The 19,093-nt window shown below is 50.2% G+C and overlaps 1 protein-coding gene across 2 annotated transcripts in view; it reads right to left on the bottom strand.

The window, feature by feature from the left end:
* TRPV3 (transient receptor potential cation channel subfamily V member 3) overlaps positions 1-14,412 on the bottom strand; it is a 32,536-nt gene extending 18,124 nt beyond the window's left edge. The window contains exons 1-6 of one of the 2 annotated variants that reach the window (XM_003799057.1): positions 14,093-14,412; positions 11,535-11,655; positions 5,577-5,681; positions 5,334-5,420; positions 4,196-4,350; positions 3,235-3,411 (exon numbers count right to left, since the gene is read on the bottom strand). In XM_003799057.1, coding sequence (XP_003799105.1) covers positions 3,235-3,411; positions 4,196-4,350; positions 5,334-5,420; positions 5,577-5,681; positions 11,535-11,655; positions 14,093-14,120 — 673 coding nt within the window. In that variant the 5' untranslated portion in view covers positions 14,121-14,412. The remainder of the gene's footprint in view (positions 1-3,234; positions 3,412-4,195; positions 4,351-5,333; positions 5,421-5,576; positions 5,682-11,534; positions 11,656-14,092) is intronic. The other variant, XM_012810920.1, reaches the window with a different exon arrangement.
* Between the last annotated feature and the right edge of the window lie 4,681 nt (positions 14,413-19,093).

Genomic DNA, 19,093 nt, shown 5'->3' with positions numbered 1-19,093 from the left:
AAAAAAAAAAAAAAATTGTTTATGGGCCATGCCTGTGGCTCAGTGAGTAGGGCGCTGGCCCCATATACCAAGGGTGGCAGGTTCAAACCCAGCCCCGGCCAAACTGCAACAAAAGAATAGCTGGGCATTGTAGCAGGTGCCTGTAGTCCCAGCTACTTGGGAAGCTGAGGCAAGAGAATCACCTAAGCCCAGGAGTTGGAGGTTGCTGTGAGCTGTGACGCTATGCACTCTACTCAGGGCAATAAAGTGAAACTCTGTCTCTTAAAAAAAAAAAAAAGTTGTTTATAACTAAACTTTCAGTAGGAAAGACCTTCTTAAGCAAGGCCCAAAATGCAGAAACCATAAAGATAATACTTACATAGTTGCTTACATAAAAATTAAAGAATTCTGTAGTTCAAAATATGAGGACTGTCCGGAAAGTATCCAGCACACACATCTCCATTTTGCATAGTACATGGCTGGATACTTTCCAGACAGCCCTGCTACATCCTGATGAAAGTTAAAAGACAAATGATATGCTGGGGAAAATATTTAAGATGTATGAAAAAAGATGGTGCATTTTTTAAGTCTGATAACATATTAAGAGCTCCCAGCCAGGAGCTCATGCCTATAATCCTAGCACTGTCAGAAGCCGAGGTAGGTGGATTGCTTGAGCTCAGAAGTTCAAGACCAAACTGAACAGGAGTGAGACACCATTTCTACTAAAAACAGAAAAAAAAATCAGCTGGGCATTGTGTCAGGACACCTGTACTCCCAGTTACTCCAAAGGCTAAGGCAAGAGGATCGCTTGAGTTCAGGAGTTTAAGGTTGCTGTGAGCTATGATGGTGCCACAGCACCCGACCTAGGGTGACTGAGTGAGACTCTGTCTCAAAAACAAAAAAGAGAGAGACAGAGAGTTCCCACAAATCAGTTAGAAAGACAAACAACCTAAAAGGAAACTGCAAAGATTTGCAAACAAGCACCTCACAGAGGAGAACATACACATGGTCCAGAAACAATACGAAAGATGTTTGGGATCACTGGTAATCAGAAAAATAAGAATTAGAACCCAAAGAGTTAAAGACCCTCCCCCAACAAAAAGGATAATTTCCAGCATTAGTGAGGGTGGGTGGAGATGAGTATTTTTGTACCTTGTGGAGAAGGGAGAATAAATTGCCTTTGGAAGGCAAATGTGGTAATAACTATTATAATTTTAAATGTGCCTGCCCTTTAACTCAAACATTCCCCAAGTATCTCCCTAAGATACGCGTATATCTGTGCAAAGGGTCATAGACAAGAAGGTGCACTGCCACAACTTGTGCAAATAACTGGAAACCCCCTGAATATCTGTCAACAGGTGAATGGTGAAATTAGCCATGGAACAGCCCTCACTTCACACTGAGCTGGTAAAAAGCTGCTAGACTTTCATATTCTGGCACAAGAAGGTCTCTAAGACATACAGCTAATCCACAAAAAAAAGGAAGTTGTAAAACAATACATATAGTATACTATTTTATGTTAAATAAGTATAATAACACTATTTCTGTACATATATAGATACACACATATGTCAAAGACATAGAAAAGTCCTCAAAGGATACAGGGAGTGGGAGACAGATGGAAGGCTTTTTTAAAAACTTATCTAAAATAAGTTGGGAATACTTTATAGTGAAACTCTATTCATGTGCTATATATGTTATTAAAGATAAATTATGTTGAACCTGATAATATGCAGAGGTTTTTATGCTACTATCTCAACTTAGGTGTTTAAAATTTTTTAATAAAAATTTTGAGTTGAATAATTGTTCAAAGGAAAAATAAAGCTCCAAATACCTCTGATAAAATGCTTAAAAATGATATTAATAAAGTCATCATTGGATCCTCTTAGTACCATACATGGAGGAAATAGTAGCTCCTGCCAATGGGGAAACTGAGGCTCAGAGAAGCAAGGTAGACTCCCCAAAGTGTAGAAAAATGCTATTCTCCTGGTCCTGAGACCCTCCACCGCAGGTGGCCAGGACTGCCTAAAACCACTTAGGGCAGCAGTTCTCAACCTATGAGTCAAGACCCACAGGAACTGTATTAAAGGGCCACAGCATTAGAAAGGTTGAGAACTACCGACTTAAGGGAAGGCATCAGCAGCTAACTTCAAGGGGCAGAACAGTGAAGAGGTTGGTTTCTGGGAAGCAGGAATAAATGGCGTCTCCCACTGTGCAGAGAGAGAGTACGTCCAGACAGCCCCACACACGCCCACCAGCAAGGGGCAGATGCATGAAAGAAGGAAGAATCAAAGGAAGGCTGAGAACAAAGAGAGATGAGGATTTGTAACCAGGACAGCAAGGCCTTAACAGAGACACTAATAACATTCATTTATTCATGCACTCAAAAAATATGTATTAAGCATCTGTTATATAGGACCCTAAGGGCACCAGGAAATCAACAGTGGGCAACAGACTCTGTCCCTGGCCTTGAAGGAAACATGCTGCTAAAAGAGGGGAGTCTGTGAGCCCCTGCAGCACTGACAAGAAGGAAGGAGGGACAGAAGGGGACTGAAAAAGGAGAAGAATTAGGACAGGCAAGCTTGAGGCACTGACCTGGACCTCCCTGTCCACAGGCCTGCTGTCAGCTCCCTAGCGTCTTGTTCACCACTCCACCCTGGTGCCAAAAACAATGTCTGGCATGTAGTGCTCCACAGAATTATTTGGGGAAAGTCACATATGTTCCTAACAATGGGTGAAAGCACACAGTACTCACATAGATCTCCGCGTGTATCTCCACATATATAAGGATTCTCTCCCTATTCATTTCATTCCACCTTTCTTCCCCAGCAACTAAAATTAGCAGTCTTTATACTGGCACATATAAAAAATAGAGCTTTTTAGTTGTTTTTACCAAAAAAGTGGGATTCTACATTATTCTGTATCATGTTTTTCTCATTTAACAATAGCCTGCTGGGCATTAATTCAGATCATTGGATATATAGCAAACTTTTTTTAACAGCTGCTTAATACTCCATTGTGGGGGTAGCCTGCAATCTATTCAGGTGATCCTTAGTTAAGAGGCATGCACACGTGGTTTCAGACTTTTGCCACTGTGAACAGTAATGCAATAAACATCTTCTAAATAAAAGCATTTGTGGAGTGAAGGAGAGGAGATGGGAGTTCCTGTTGTGTGCCTGGCACCAGGCTAAACACTCGGGCCTGCACCCCACCCTGGGAGACTCGTGTCTGCACAGCCAATCCACAGGCAGGTACCTTCATAGGCCTCCTCTGTGTACTCGGCATTGATGAACCTGTCCAGGATGTCGTTCTCCTCAGCAAAGGCGAGCAGGATACGCACAATCTCCTTGGTGCTAGGGTTGATGTTTAACAAGGCCTTCATCAGGCAGGTCTTCCCTGTGTCTGAGGCCGTCAGCTTGTGCATAAGGAAGTCTGCAGGCAGGGCCACAGGATGGGGTCACAGGATGGAGCTGCAGGAGGGGTTCTGCTGCCCACAGGTGTGGGAGCTGCAGCCTCAGACCCGCTCCACCGCACTGGCCACCCTGACCTAGCTCTCCTCCTCCCTCTCCAGCTGTCCCTCTTCCAGCTTCTTGGATAACTCCTCATTCTCTGCTCTCTATGGCCCCAAAGAGCATTATATGAGGCCTTTTGCTCCTTACCCTCTGCACCTTCTCCTTGGTGGGGCAATCTTACCCACTACATGGCATCCCATGGTCCACATTGGTACCAAAACCCTGAAATCTGTCTCCAGCTTGCCCCGTCCTCAGGGCTCCCAGATAAAACTCATTATCTCCCCTCCAACCTACTACTGCCTTGTACCCAAGACAGCCAAGTCTCAACTACCCACCACACTATCCAAGTCTAAACGGCCCCATGCTGGACTCCTCACTCCCCATGTCCTGCCAATACCACTGCCTACAGAGCTTTCCAGAACTGTCCCACTTCCTTAGCCCTGCTTTAAGGTCCCAATTCTGCCTGCCAACAGCCTTCCCAGCTTTATCCACATCCTCCATGAAGTACCCAGACCATGACCATCGCCTGCCTAAACCCTCCCATGGCTCCCCATTGCCCTCAGCAAGAAGTTCAAAGTCCCTGGTCAGCATTTGAGTCTCCTCATACTCCAGCCCCATGGATTAGTGGTGGGATGGGGGCAGATGGGAAGCAAAAGCCAAGTAGGACCCCCAGCCCTGCACCCTCTGGAGGCCCAAGAACTGACCAGGCACATCCAGGCCACGGCGCCGTTTGCAAAGCTCCTGCAGCTCCCCCAGCAGCTCCAGGAGCTCCTCCACACAGCCCTCAGACACAGCCGAGAAGATGCGTTTCTTCAGCCGCTTCTTCTTCCGCCTCTGCTCTTCCTTGGCCAGGTTTGCACTAAGGCCAGAAAATGTCTTCAACTTACCGCACATGCACCCCGGCCCCACTCTTTACCCTTTTCTGCCAGAGCTGCCCAATAGGCCGTGCACTTGCCCTAACATCTGGCAGGACTGTCACAGCGCCTGCAACCCCTGCAGAGTGCTCTGGGGCCTGGGCTTTGGGCTGCCCTAGCAGGATCCCCTTCCAGTGGGATATTTTGTCAAATATATATGTTTGAAGATACGCAGTAATGATGGGGAAAACATCTGCCTCACTGTTCATAGCAATTACCTAAAAAGTATGGCATTTCATATTTTGGGTTGTTTGAAAACTTTTTAAATCTCTCCCTCCTCATTTTCACACTCTAAGTAAGCAACTATGGAACGTATCTGTGTCTCCTTATATTTGCATATGTTTTTGCAACATGCATAATGATGTTGCATGTGCATAGTTTTTAATTTATATAAATGGCATGGTGCTAAAGTTCTGCATATTATTGTGTTTTATAATGAGTATTATTTCACCACTTATAAAAATTTGAGGCTTGGCACCTGTAGCTCAGCAGCTAGGGCACCAGCCACATACACTGGAGCTGGCAGGTTCGAACCTAGCCCAGGCCTGCCAAACAACAATGACAACTACAACCGAAAAATAGCTGGGTGTATGGTAGGTGCCTGTAGTCCCACCTACTTGGGAAGCTGAGGCAAGAAAATCACTTAAGCCCAAGAGTTTGAGGTTACTATGAGCTGTGATGCCATGGCACTCTACTGAGGGTGACATAGTGAGACTCTGTCTCAAAAAAATAAAAAAATTAAAATTTGATGCTCTGCTATCTACCACCCCCACCAAAATGTCTTGCATGCCATGAGCCCATGTCCCCAGATATTTGCCCCAACCCCCAGGAAAAGTAGCTTCTTTCTCTTTCCTACAGGGCCCAAGCCTGTCCCTCTGGCATCTTCCCTGGATGGACACAGTGGGAGGCAGGGAAGGACCAAACTCACCTCGGACTATTGGGGTTGGACGGGGTCTCTGTCATATCATCCTGAGGTGATTGAGGGGAGTCCATGTCATCACAGTTGCCAGAGAGGCTGTAATGCAGGAGGGGAGAGAGGGCAGATTCAAAATGTATGTTGGTAGCACACCAGAACTGGGCCTGGCCACATGGCCCAGGGTTAGTTACTGACCACCTCCCTGTAGCTGAGGGTGGGGCCCAGTCAGGGGATAGGCCAGGGACTGGTACTCACCACTGCCTGATGTTGGAGTCCATGGGCTTGGAAAAGATGGGGGGAGAGGTCTTGGTGACAGTGGGGTTGGGTTCAAACCCTTCTATCTCCAGGAAGAAGTGTGCACTAAGGGGACACCCAAGGAAGGTCATCAGAGCCAAGCAGTACCTGTCCACCTATATCCTGCATCCCTATATGGGAGGTGTCCCCCACATCAACCAGGCATCTTAGCCAGCTCTGAGCCTGCATGGCATCCTCAGCCCTCACAGGAATCCTCTGGGATGGGACCCATGGGAAACATGGCAGTGGAGCTCAATTCCCCCATAATCACCCTGTGCCCATAGAGGCCCCCCAGGCTGCAGGTCTGCAGTTAAGGCCCTGCCCTGGGGAGTTCCTAGCCTCTGGGATCTGCAAGGGCCTGCCTGGCTTGAGGGAGAGAGAAAGGGCTGGAGTTATTCCTGGTGCCCTATGGTCAGCACTTGCACTATTTGCCATAAAAGAAAACAGGCTCCAAACAGCTGATCTAAAGCAGGAAGGAGGGGTCAGGAGACAGGGCTGGGAATCTCTGGTCAAGAAGGGAAGCCCAGGAAGCCACCTCAGGCAATGGAGGAGAGGAGCCCTGGTGGGGAGCAATGGGGCAAGTGTCAGCTTTCCCCTCACTGTGCACAAAGACAGAAGGCTCCAGGATCAGGCACAGATGAGCCCTAGGGAAGGGAGATGTTCACTGCCCCTTGAGAGACAAGACCACACCCAAGACGTGACTCTCAGCCAGGCACAGCCGGGCCTTGCCTTCAGACACACCCACAAACGCAGACGCCCATGTCCTTGGAAACCACATCTACACACTTAGAGACCAGCCTTCTGGCGACAACCAGGGTGATGTGAATCAGGCTAATGGTGACCTCAGTGGCAGCAACCCCCGCCCCCCTCAGCTGAGGTAGCACAACTGCCAGCTCTGTGACCCAGCCCAGAACTGTGGCCTCCTGACCAGCAAGACCTCTCTCCAGGCACACAGGCCTTTTCTGCCTGCTTCCTCCCCAGGCCCAGAAGGACCTACATGCTCCTCCCTCCCTCTCAAGACTGCAGAAGAGCTCCCAAAGTGCAGTCCCAGAAATACCAAGTTCAGAGGGAGGACAGCAAGGAAGAGACTGTGGCCCATCCTACAGAAGAGGAAGCTGAGGGTCAGCATGGGGCAGCAGCCCATCCACGGTCATCCCCCAGGGTGGAAACCAAGTTGGTCAGAGAACCTGATTCCTGGTGCCCAGGCTCACAGTCCACACCACTCTGCTCTCCACAGGCTGGCCACAGAGGGAAGCTGGCCACAGAGGGGGACTGCCCAATACAGCCACTTTTCAGTGTGTGTCAGGCAGGAGAACGACCCAGGGCTCCCTGTCCTCTCCACCAGGCACAGACGAGCCAGAAAGGCTCAGCAGTAATCCAGCAATGGATTCAATGGATTGCTACTCAATGATTGGCCTCCACCTTCCTCTCTCCTGCCCATCAAGAGGAACCTTCTGACCTGACCTAAAATAAATCCTTCATCCAGCCAAGGTGGCTCACACCTGTAATCCTAGCATTCTGGGAGGCCAAGGCAGGTGGATTGCTTGAGCTCAGGAGTTTGAGACCAGCCTGAGCAAAAGCAAGACCCCAGCTCTTCTAAAAATAGAAAAAACAGCCAGGCATTGTGTAAGGTGCCTGTACTCCCACTTACTGGGAAAGCTGAGGCAAGAGGATCACTTGAGCCCAAGAGTTTAAGGTTGCTGGGAAGTGTAACACCACTGCACTCTACCCAGGGTGACAGAGTGAGACTGTCTCTAATTAATTAATTTAATTAAATCCTTCTTCCAAAAGAGAAGACAAAGGGTGGAGTAAACACTTGCTGGGAACCTAGAGTCTGGGTTCTAGTCCAGCTCAGCCTCTGCCTACTGTGTGACCCTAGGTGGTCACTCGCCATCCCTGGGCGGCATCCTCACCTGAATGGATGATAGTTAGGCCAGATGATCACTAAGGCCTGGACTCTGAAGCCAGGGCTCTAGGATCATCCTATGGAATATCCAGTAGGTATCAGAAATTGACCACTCTGATTTCCATTCCCCTGCACCCCTGCAGTGCCCCAGAACTGCTGCCCCAAAGCTATCTCCACTCCAAAATGGCAGCCTGACTCAGGAGCTCCAAACACATCTGCTTGTGGCTTGGCCCCCAAATATCCCAGTTGAGATTGGCCAAATTCTCTCCAGACACAACCCCAGCCTCTGCACCCACAGTTTTTTTCCTAAGACAGTTGATTCAGCCATCCTAATCCCCATCTCACCCTACCTCAGTTCCTTGGTATTTACACAAATATTTGTTGAATTCCTAATATGCACCAGGCACAGTTACTGGAGCTGGGAATACAGTGGCAAACAAGGGAGCAAAACTCCCTTTCCTCTCAGAGCTGCTGCGGTCATATCTGGCCTCAAGGGCCAGGCCAAGGCATAATGCAGTGAGGCTATAGCTTTCCCTGCTCTCAACAATACACTATCCTCCAGCCATTCGGTTCCTCGATGGCAGGCACTAGAACTGCATCATCCTTGATTCCCCAACACTGGTCCTGACACACAGAAGACTTCGCTGAATGGATGAGTGATAAATGAGTGGGAGGAAGGATGGCTCATCCAATAGATGGTCAGATGAGTGATGAATAATGGATAGATGATGGAACGGTGGATGGATGGAGAGACAAGAAGTAGTTGAGTGGGTAGAGAGGTAGCCAGGACCAATGAGCAGATAGACCAACACAACCTTAAACTATAAATGTTGTTGAGATGTCACATCCTTCAGGTGATTCTCTCTGGTGTTCTCAGGTACCCAAGGCCCTCATCCCCATCCCAATCTTGCACAAGAAGCTGAGGAGTAGTTTTGTCTCTCTCTATCTCCCCTTCTCAGGGCCTCCTCCCAGAGCCCACAAAGGACCAAAGATTATCCAGAAATTCAGATCATTAGAGCATTTATTCACTCTAGGCCTAAGGCCAAGGGCCCAAGGGAAGGGAGGAAATTTTCATTATATCACTGTGCGGTGTCCTTGCTCATGCTGAGTGAGAGGCTGTGCTGAGCCCAGCTGCTTACTCATTAACCCACTCCTCCTCTCATTTACCTGCCTGCTCCTTCATTGACTCACCTACTTACTCAAAAACTATTAATATGCTTCCGGTAGGAAACTCAGGGGCCAGAGAAGGAAGAGATGACCCTTCCAAGGACTCCATCTTCAGATATCTCAACCAGAACTAAGACATTGTCCCATTGGACCAACCTCTTCAGAGATGGGTCAGACCTTGGGAGCTCAAAGGAAAAGAAGGTCCTTCCAGTTGAGGACAGGGATGAGGGAAGCACTGTGCCCTATGGGAGTGGGATTCAGCCTGTGATTTGGAAATCACAGAGCAGGCAGACAGAGCAGCAGGAGAAAGCCTCCTCCAGAAGATGACAAGGGATGAATCTGGGGAATGAATGAAGTCCTTGGAGGCTGAAGCACAGGATGTGAGGACAGTGATGAAAGTTGAGCTGGGAGGACCTGATTTTTGGGCAAGGACTTCACTCCTGGGGCAGACCAGCTGCTAGACCATGAGGCCCTGTCCCGTAGCTGCTCTGCTCACCACGGCACACACTGCATCCCACCCACCATCATAAGTGCAAGGCCAGGTCTTAGCCATGTGACATCCCAGCTCCTGACCTGCTGCAGCTGCTGTTTTTTGATTCCTACCTTTGGCACAGGCCAAAGGGCACCACCTGGGTATTGTTGACTCAGGTGAATAGGGAATTCTGTCCCTTTGAAGTTAAAGAATCATCCTTGAGCAGCCCCAGGGCTGGGAAGGAGCCTGTCTAGTCACCTGCTTTGCCCCAAGAAATGCCCAAATGCTGTGAGCTGTATGGGGCCTCCATCAGCCTGCGTCTCCCATCCTGGGCATCACCCTGCCCAGGGCACAGTAAGAAGCATGATGGCAGCTACTCACAGGAAGTGGCATGATGGTTCAGGAAGGGCTCCCAGGTCCAAAAACCTTGCCCTGCTCCAGACTTCCTAGCATTTTCCACTCCTCTATTAATACATATTTCCTTGGAGGTCAGCATTGCCCTCTTTCTTTATGTATAATTTACCCTTTTTTTTTCTTTTCTTTTCTCTCACTCTCTGGGCCCAAGTCCTCTACCCAGCTCTGAGGGAGATGGCTAAACCTTCTCCAGAGAGCCATTAGGGAGGAAGAGACACCACCAATTCTGAAGGCAAAGGCCACACCTCAGCCCTGGTGCTTGGCTGGGCCTGGGAAGTTTTTCCGCGATGAGCCTGAATCTACGTTTGTGACTGTGATAGGCTCAGACAGGGCAGTTTGACTGGTGCTGCTGAGGGAAGAACCAGCGATGTCTCTGCCCATGTCTAGGTCCCCGCACCAGAAACAGGGAGTGTCTTGGCTCCTTCTCCCTTCCCTCCCATAGATGATGCTACAGACCCCACAATGCCAGTGTCTCTCTGTGCTGTCCCCTCTCCTCCAACCCTGACCAGGCTCAGACCTCACCATCTGTCACCTGGGCTTCCTCACACCCTCCTGTGGTCTCCCTGCCCCCAGGCCCCTTCTGTTCATCACCCACACGGCTCACCCGGAGTAACTTCTCCTGAACGCAAATCTCGCCATGCTCCCCCTGCCTCACAAAATCCCTCTGTGGCTCCCCACTGCCCTCAGGATTATCCAAGTTCCTTAACTGACCCCCACGTTATTTAACTGCCCAGCCCCAATGAGCAGTTAAATACTCCCCCACCCACCCAGCACTTCATCTACACCAGACTCCTCACTGTCCCCTGCCCAGAGCCCCTGTGCCACATTCCTCTACTTCCCTTTCTCTCTACCTGTCAACAACCTCTCTAATGCCACCTCCTCCAGGAAGTGCCCTGAGACTGCCTACAAGGTCCGAATGAGCCCATCTGGCTCATTCACCTCTCTCTGGGCACTTCCCACACCCTCACCAGACTGTGAGCTGGGTCAAGTGTTTCAATTCTCTGTGTCCCTGTGTCCCCATCCCAGACCCAGCCCTGGGTCTGGTACACAGGATGCCTTGGTGATTCTGGCCCCAGCTAACAGACAGAGAGTAAGTACCAAGCTCACTGTGGCTCAAGGAAGAATCGGGAGGGGGGCAGAGGAGGTATGGCCAACCAAGACCAGGGTCCTGCCAGATCCAAGGTGGGACCAGGTCTAAGAGAAGCACAGCAGAAGTGGGTTGAGGGAGGGGCAGCTTGAGACACACTAAGTCAGCAGCAGCGTAGAGGATCTGCAAGGGAAACAGCTGAGGGGCAGGAAGGCATGACCCTAGAGGTCTCTTCTCTGTTCCCAGCCCCGCTCTGTATCCCTAGCTGTAAAATGCAGAAGCCCCATTCCTGGGGGCCCTGTGGAATGGCAGCAACAATGATAATGGCAAAGGTAACAAAAACACTATTAACGCTGACAGGTGCTGAGTGCTGTTGACATGATCCCAATTAACTGTCATCCTGTGAGTGGGTGCCATTGCTCACGTCCCCATCACACAGGTGGACTTGATTAACACAGAGAGCTTGATTACCCTGGCTGATGCACAGCGGATTGAAAGCTATTGGTGTGTGTGGACAATGTAACTTGGGGAGGAGAGTCTAGGCCACCTAGAATTCCCCTTCACCTTTTTGCTCCTTGTCTCAAGGATGGCTCCCACAATACCTTACCTGGAGCCTTCCTGACTATTCCCACCTCACTGTCCCCGACCCCTCCAAGGAGGCCAGTCACACGGACCTCCCCAGCTCACTCTGTGTGTGTGTGTAGTGCTATTTCCCCCACTGTGCCCACCAGACATACCTACTCAGGCACCAGGCCACCCCAGTGGAGACTGAGTGTCAGGGGACTACCCAAGCATAGAGCTCCCAGGGAGAGTGACAGGCCCCTTCCTGTGGCCCTCCCTGTGAGAAGCCCAGTCCCAAGCTTCTGGTCCTACCTCTTCTTCGTGGGGGTCACCTCCACCGGCCTCTTCTCTGGCAAAACAGCAGGGTTCCCACTGGGGGCAGCAACTCTCCTGCCTATAAGAGGCACCATCTCCCTGGGGTGGGCATTCATGGCTAGAACGCAATCACAGGGCAGGTGCTCTGGTTGAGGGAACATATAAAAGCTTCAGGGGGCTTCAGATACCCATGTGGCACATCTAGGTCCTGCTCACACTCCCTGGGGCAGGAAGCTCACTCCCTCTACCTTCCCCAGTCACCCACTCTTCTCAAGGACACAGAGAGACTGTCCTTGAAACTCCCCCTGCTCCCTGCTCCAGCACCCCTGCTCCTCTGGTTCTAGGAGAGCCCAGCAGAGTGTCCATGTGGGAACCATGTTCCTAACCTCTCTCAAGATACCACCTCCAGCACCACCAGTCTCCAGGTGGACTCCTGAGAATTAGCTCTACTTCCTCCATGTCCTGCACAGATTTTGTGTTCAGAGCTGTTCTCAAAGAGGTGTGAACTCAACAGTGCATGACTGTTGCCCCCTTTGCTCTAGATCAGCGGTTCTCAACCTGTGGGTCGCAACTCCTTTTTAACAATGAAAATACATTACGTCATTAGGAAGGTTGAGAACCACTGCTCTAGACACTAAGCTGCTAGTATCGCAGCCTTGAGCTCCTGGGGTGTTTTGATTTCTCAGCGCCCAGGTGGTCTCCTCAGTTAACACACTGATCAACTCCCTCACCCAGCCAAAGCTGAGCGTAACCAGGCTCACAGCTTTCTGTCCGTTGGCTCCCTCTCACCTGTGGGGAGCAGCTGAGTCCCCTTTCCCTGAGTGGAGGAGGCTGATCCCTCAGTCCGGATCTGCTTCACTGATGCTCGGTGGCGGCTGGGCATTGTGCTGAGCTCCAAAGGGTATGGAAATGTTGGGCAGAGAGAGAGATATGTCTTTCAAGGAGCCTAGGAAAGCATCTTGGCAGGGGCCTTGAGGGGCGCAGCATGGAGGAAGACGAGTGCAGGTGGAGGGCAAGCCTAAGGCCAGGAGGCAAGAAAGTCCAGTGAGAGGCAAGAGCTGGTATGGCTGGAGAAGCCGAGCCAGTCACAGGGAGCCCTGGGGGTGAAGGCTTAGAAGCAGGTCGGGCCTCCCTGCGAGGGTCTTAGGCACCACTTAGGAGGTGAGGTTGCTCCCGAGGGCCCCTGGGAGCACTGGGGGAGGGAGTGAGGGTCCGGTTTACACAGGAGACAGCTGCCTTAGAGCAGGTACCTGGGGAGACCAACAGGCCAGGAGGCAGCTGCTGTGGGGGGCCATGGAGATGGGGAAAGGAGCCTGCTGGCCACCAAGGGGGGATGGACAGAACTGGGAACAGAACAGAAATGGGAAAACTGCCCCTTTGGAGTTAGTGGGTGAGGGGCATTCTCAGCTTGAGTCTCCTGCAGGGACACAGAGGGGATGGGCTCCCTTAAGAAGAACCCAGCGGGGTAGGACAGGGTGGGTCACTTGCTACTCCTGCCCCCAACAGGAAAGCTTCTTAGAGGAAGTACCCAGAGCTGGCTATCTGCAGGCTCAGGATGGGAACAGGCACCAGGGAAGGGCTTTGGCCCTGTAATGTAGGTCACAAAACCAGACAAGGTGGGGCAGACCCCTAGGAGGGCATTGTGGGCACCTAATCCCTGCCCATCTCCATCACAGCTAGATGAAAATGAGGTGTCCTTTACCACGTTTCCCAGCCACAGTGACCTGTACTGGAGCTAAGAGAGCTGGGCCAAGAATAAAGGGGAGAGAGAGAGGATGCATCTCTTACCCCTTCCCGGGCTTCTGCTTTCCCTCTGAGCAATGGGCTCATAGTCCCCAAAGACCCTCTAGCCCTAACAGGTAATTGTTCCATCCTCCCTGCCTGGGGCTGTGAGTGTGGGCTGTCCTGGGCAGCTAGGGCAGGAGAAGGTCAGCACAGCTTTGGATGAGGGCTGCAGCAGCTGTAATTAGTTCCCTGAGTCACTGTATAAACCCAGCGTTCTCACCTGCGGGACTGTCTCACTGCCCTGGCCCTCCCTCTCCCTGGGATGGAGCTTCCTCACCTGGAAAGTGGGATGTTGTGCCTCCCAATCCATGATACTGATTGAAATACTCTCTCCTGCAAGACAGACCAGGCCCTGGGCCACAGCGCTGGCTTAGCACCGAGGAGACACCTGGGCCCAGCCCTGCCCCTTTCCATCTGGGGCCTCCACACCCCATCCTGAACTCTCATCTCACCTCTGCCCCAGAAAACCATATTCCTAGGCCGGCTAGGGAGACAGGACCCTCCCTCTGCCCCCTCAACAGCTGTGAGAGGTTCTCTCCACCCTGCCCCCAGCATCCCCAAAACTCAAGGAAAGGGTCCCAAGTCCTTATGGACCTATAGAACCTATATTCTCACATATTCTCTGCAGCCAGGAGCTCACAGCTTTGTTCCCTTGCTAAAAGCCCCAGCTCCTTCAAACCATCCTCCGAGGCCTACTGGCAAAGGGCAGACATGGACCCCTGACCTCCATGCTGTGGGCTCCCCAGGAGCCTTGTGCAGGGAGAACTCACCTGGTGAGGTTCTGGGTGTCAGTGGCATCCCTTGGTCTGAGATCACTGCATGTCTGGGTCCCAAGGCCTCCTGGTGGGTCTATGGCTGAGGCAGCAGGAGGCTCTCATCACAGGCAGAGGGATGGCCGGAATGAAGTGTTAGAGGCAGAACTGGCTGGGCCACCTGTCCTTGGCGCCAGGAGGTCCACACCCACCAGCCACAGCTGCAGTGCCCGCCCGCCCACGTGCCCTGTGTGAGTCACCCCCACACCCACATAGCAGCCTCACCCCCATGGGGGAAAAGGCAGAGAAGACAGCAGGTACCAAGGCTGACATTCTGGTCCCAATTCTTTTTCTCTCTGGTATTTGATGCTGGAAAGGTACCGCTCATCACAGTCCTAGGTATTCCCATCTGGGAAATGGGAATCATAATACCTATTTCCCAAGAATGCCATGTGGAGTCAAAGGGATCATAGAAGCTGGGAGGGATTAATAAATGAATAAAGGGCTCTTCCCTGACCCCTGGAAGGAAAGGCCACAGCTGAAGCTGGCCTGCTCATCACTCATCCTTCACAAATTAGGATGAGGTTAGTCTCAGCCTCAGAACTCTTAGAGACAGGAAGTCCCCATTCGGTGCTCCCACCAGCAGTCATGCATCCTGGGCCTTAGTGTCAGATACCACACCTTTTCCCGGCTGTACGACCTTAGGCAAGTCATTTCTCCAGCCTCTATTTCCTCATCTGTTAAATATACCTAAGTCACTGTGGGGTTTAAATGACAGTGTGAATTGAAAGGGCCCAGCAGGGCCCAGAGCACAGAATGAACTCAATAAACAGAGACTGCTATTAGCTATTACTGCTTTTGTCAAACCAATTTATTCTCCCAGCAACTGCCCACACCACCTTTCTCTAAGAGCATTGCAGAAAGCCTCTTTGCCCTCCCTCCTGGCCCAGCCCACCACCTTGGAGAGGGTGGAGCAAGGCTGGGGCAGCCCTGTCTGCCTCACGTCACTGGGTCACTGGCCTCACTCAGTCACTCGTCACTTGGAAACTGCACACCTGCTCCCGAGGGCAAGATGCAGACAAGACAGGACTGGGATGGAGCAGGAAGTCTCAGCTGACAGGGACCGAGCTAGCACTGGTACAGCAGGGAATTCCCCAAATCCCGCTGAGCCTGGGGAGGAGGCAGGAAGCAGGGGCAGTCTTCCAGGCCACAGAGGGCAGGACCTATGGCCGGTGAGGTGCAGACCAGGCTCGCAGATGCGGGTGAAGCAGGAGGTGGCTTCAGCGTTTTAAGTAAAGGAGGTCCTGAAGTTCCCACTTACAATCTGAAATCTCCTGTCTGTACCTGAAACTCCACATTAAAGCCCAGCGTGGGTTGAGCACAGCCCCCCTGGATTACCCAATTGCCCTCTCCTGACTCAGCTCCACACCCCACTCACTTGGTTCTGACTGCTCAGGATCCTGGGCATGGAGCTGTTGCCCAATGACAGTGTTTGAGTTTTTCTTGTTACTATTTTCCTCAGAGGGCAGGTGGGCACTGATTTAAAGGCCCACCCCTTATGTCCCACCCAAAGGTATGTGTTGTGCCCAGTGAGGAATAAGGGAGGCTCCCCACTCTACTGTGAGAGGCAGCAGGAGCCAGGTCACCCAGCAAGGTAAGAGTTACTATTTCATGGAAACTCCATGATACCCCAAACACATGGAAGCAGCAGCCCCAGCCCCTTAGGCTGGTCCACATCCAGTCCCATTTAACCCCATACATCATGGAGCCCACGTGGGAGGCCCTGGCAGGGACTTGAGGGTAGAATGAGGGACCCTGAATTGGAGACGGCCGTCCTCACCTTCACAGCACTTGCGGGGCACAGGGGAGATGGGCTCAGGCTGCAACCATTGCACCACCAAAAATGTGACAAGAACAAGAAGGTCTCTGATCACCAAAGAAAGAGGAAAACCCTCTAATGAGGGGTACAGGATGGGATCAGGAAAGAGGGACCATTTGAGCTGGATTCTGAAGGAGACAGAAGAATATAAGAGAAAAAGGATGGAGTTGGCCCTTCTTAGTCCCTAGGGCTGTGTTGGCCCAGGTTACAGGGCATGTGGCCTGGTACTGTCACCAAAGTGATGGCAGGGAACTGATCAGACAGGCTGAGCTGGCACCCAAACCGAAGGTAGTGCCTCTGTCTGAGCCCTGGTTGACCCTAACAGAGCTCCCATCCTGGGTTTGGGGCCCACACAGCATAGTCACAGGAATGTGGAGCCAGTAGTCACACCCACCTAGCCGGGCCCACTGAAACTTGCAGGCCAATGCTTATAGCAGCTTTATTCCTAATTGCCCAAACTTGGAAGCAACCAAGATGCCTTTCAGTAAGTGAGTGAATAAAAAGTGGTGCATCCAGAGAATGGAAATGTTACTCAGCGATAAAAAGAAACGAGCTCTCATGCCGTGAAAAAGACATGGAGGAAACTTTAAGGCAGTGGTTCTCAACCTTCCTAATGCCGCAACCCTTTAATACAGTTCCTGTGGGTTGCGACCCACAAGTTGAGAACCGCTGCTTTAAGGCATATTAGTAAGTGAAATAAGTCAATCAGAGAAAGCTATGTGTTGTATGATGATTCCAACTGCATAACATGGTAGAAAAGGAAGAAATTGGAGACGGTAAAAAGATCGGTGGTGCCAGAGGTTTGGAGGGAGGGAGGGACAAATAGGAACACAGAGGACTTAAAGGGCAGGGACACCTCTCTGATACTGTAATGGCAGATGCTGGTACACCTTTGTCGGAACCCACAGAATGTCTAACCCTAAGGGCAACCCCTAAGGGACTATGGATGGTAAGTAATAATGTATCAGGGCAGGTTCTGTGGATTGTAATAAAGGTACCCTGGGATGTGGGGTGTTAATGGAGTGTGTGGGGTGTTAATTGAGGCTGTGGATGTGTGGCCACTAGGGGTAGATGGGAACTGTCTGTACCTTCTGCTCAATTTTGCTGCAAACCTAAGCTGCTCTAAAAATAAAGGTTATTAATTTAAAAAATAGAAAAGAAACCAAAAGAACAGGCCGATTGCAATTATGTCTTTCTTTAAACAACCCTAGGTTTACAAAAACGTTTTGTTCATTCATTTTGCAAAAGAACTCCCCTCCACTCCTGCAGGATTCCTTCCAGCTCTGAGTAAATTCAAAAGCCGATTCAATTTGCAGAAGTTGCAAATATCTGACATCCACATATTGTCTGAGAAAGGCCTACAGATAAGGCAAGGAGTCCCAGGCTCACAGCAGGAATTGAGAAGCCCTTACTCTCCTTTCAGCCCCAGGGATAGGCTGGCGTGTCCCAGCTGGTTCTCTGACATGGCTTTGAAGTCAGATGGCCAGGGGTCAAATCCAGGAGATGCTATTTACTGGCTGTGTGACCTTCTGAACTGTTGGAGCCTTGATTTTCTCATCTATAAAATGGAACTAATAATAGCTTCTTCACAAGCTATTGTGAGGCTTACAGGACACACACATCAAGCACTTTCATAATCACTCCCCTTATCCTGCCTGTCAGCATTCCTCCTCTACACTCACTTGCTGTGGTCTGTCTGTCATTCACTTCCCCCATGCAGGCACCTGGTGGACCAGTCCTTGGCTTCTCTGTCCAGCCTCCTACGTGGAGGCAGAGGTGATGCTGGAGATCAGGAAGACGATCCACTATTTCCTCCAGAAACACCTCTCCTGGGAGAACCAAAGCTAAAGTCATCCAGCCTTTGGTGAACTGACATCCAGCAATTCCATGACTAGGCGGCTCATTCCTAAGGTGACCAGACATCCCACTTATGGCAGGACAGTCCCAATTTTTTACAATTTGTCCTGCATCCCACAGTGTTTTTAAAAAGTCCCAATTTTTGGAAAGAATGCACGACGACAAGCTAGGGAAGGGCGGGAGAACAGGAAGGGAATATAGGTTTTTGGCTGCTGAAAATGTTAATGTAACTCCATTTGGGAATGAAGAGGTTAATGTAACTTCATTTGGAAATGAAAAGGCTAATGTAAACTCCCTACTCCCCTCCTGGGCATGTTCGCCCAGGTGGAATCAGTATCAGAAGGAGACTGGCTCCCTCCCTCACTTCTAGGCAAGGACAATTAACTCAGAAGGAGCCAAACTGTCTGGAACAAACAAGTAGCCACCTCCCTCTCTAGAGGGTCCCTAACCATAAACAGCTCAGCCAATAGCAGCCTGGCCAACAAAATACCGATGAAATTCCTCTATGCGATTTAAAAACCTCAGCTCACTTCACTAGGGGGTCGCCCTTCCTCCAGCCACACTGAAGGGAAGAGTGGCCCAGGCACATGCTTGCAAATAAAGTACTTTTTGTCTTTACATGTGTGTGGTAATCTCTCAGCAGCAATTCTGGTCCCAACACTGCCATGTGGCTATTTCACCAGGATATGAGTTTTATATTATTTTTGTTAATTTTATAATGTTAAACTTTAATAGTAAATAATTGTTGAGAACTGATTACTGAGAACTGCTTATCAAAGTTCACATCATTGATCAGTTGTTAGAATTCGACCACCATTGTTTGGACTTAATGAACAATGGCATTCTTTGCATTAGCAACCATGAAAACATTCTGCAACTGTCTCTCAGACAATACACATCGTACTGTGTGCTAGTGCTAGTTAAACAAGTGATGTCAACAAATCAGCTATGCAGATAATTTAGGTAAGTAATTTATTTATTTATTTCATGAATTTAGCAGACAGTACGTGTATTATTTATATTTTATAGTGGTGGCAAAAAGTCTAGCGCTGGCCTTGAAAGTGACACTTACGACTTACAAGGTATCATTATTAAAAAAATATATTGATAAGGAAAAGGTTAACTCTTGGGCATCAGCAAAAATCACAATAGAGAAAAAATAGTTAGAAATATTTCATCATGGCTTGGCACCTATAGCTCAACCGGCTAAGGCGCCAGCCACGTACACCTAAGGTGGCGGGTTCGAATCCCCAGCCCAGACCCGCCAAACAACAATGACAGCT

The sequence above is a fragment of the Otolemur garnettii genome, unplaced genomic scaffold (assembly GCF_000181295.1).
Source record: "Otolemur garnettii isolate 467f Iridium unplaced genomic scaffold, OtoGar3 scaffold00145, whole genome shotgun sequence".
Taxonomy (NCBI): Eukaryota; Metazoa; Chordata; class Mammalia; order Primates; family Galagidae; genus Otolemur; species Otolemur garnettii.
Note: the sequence above shows the minus strand (reverse complement) of the source record. Positions and strands in the feature narration are given on the sequence as shown.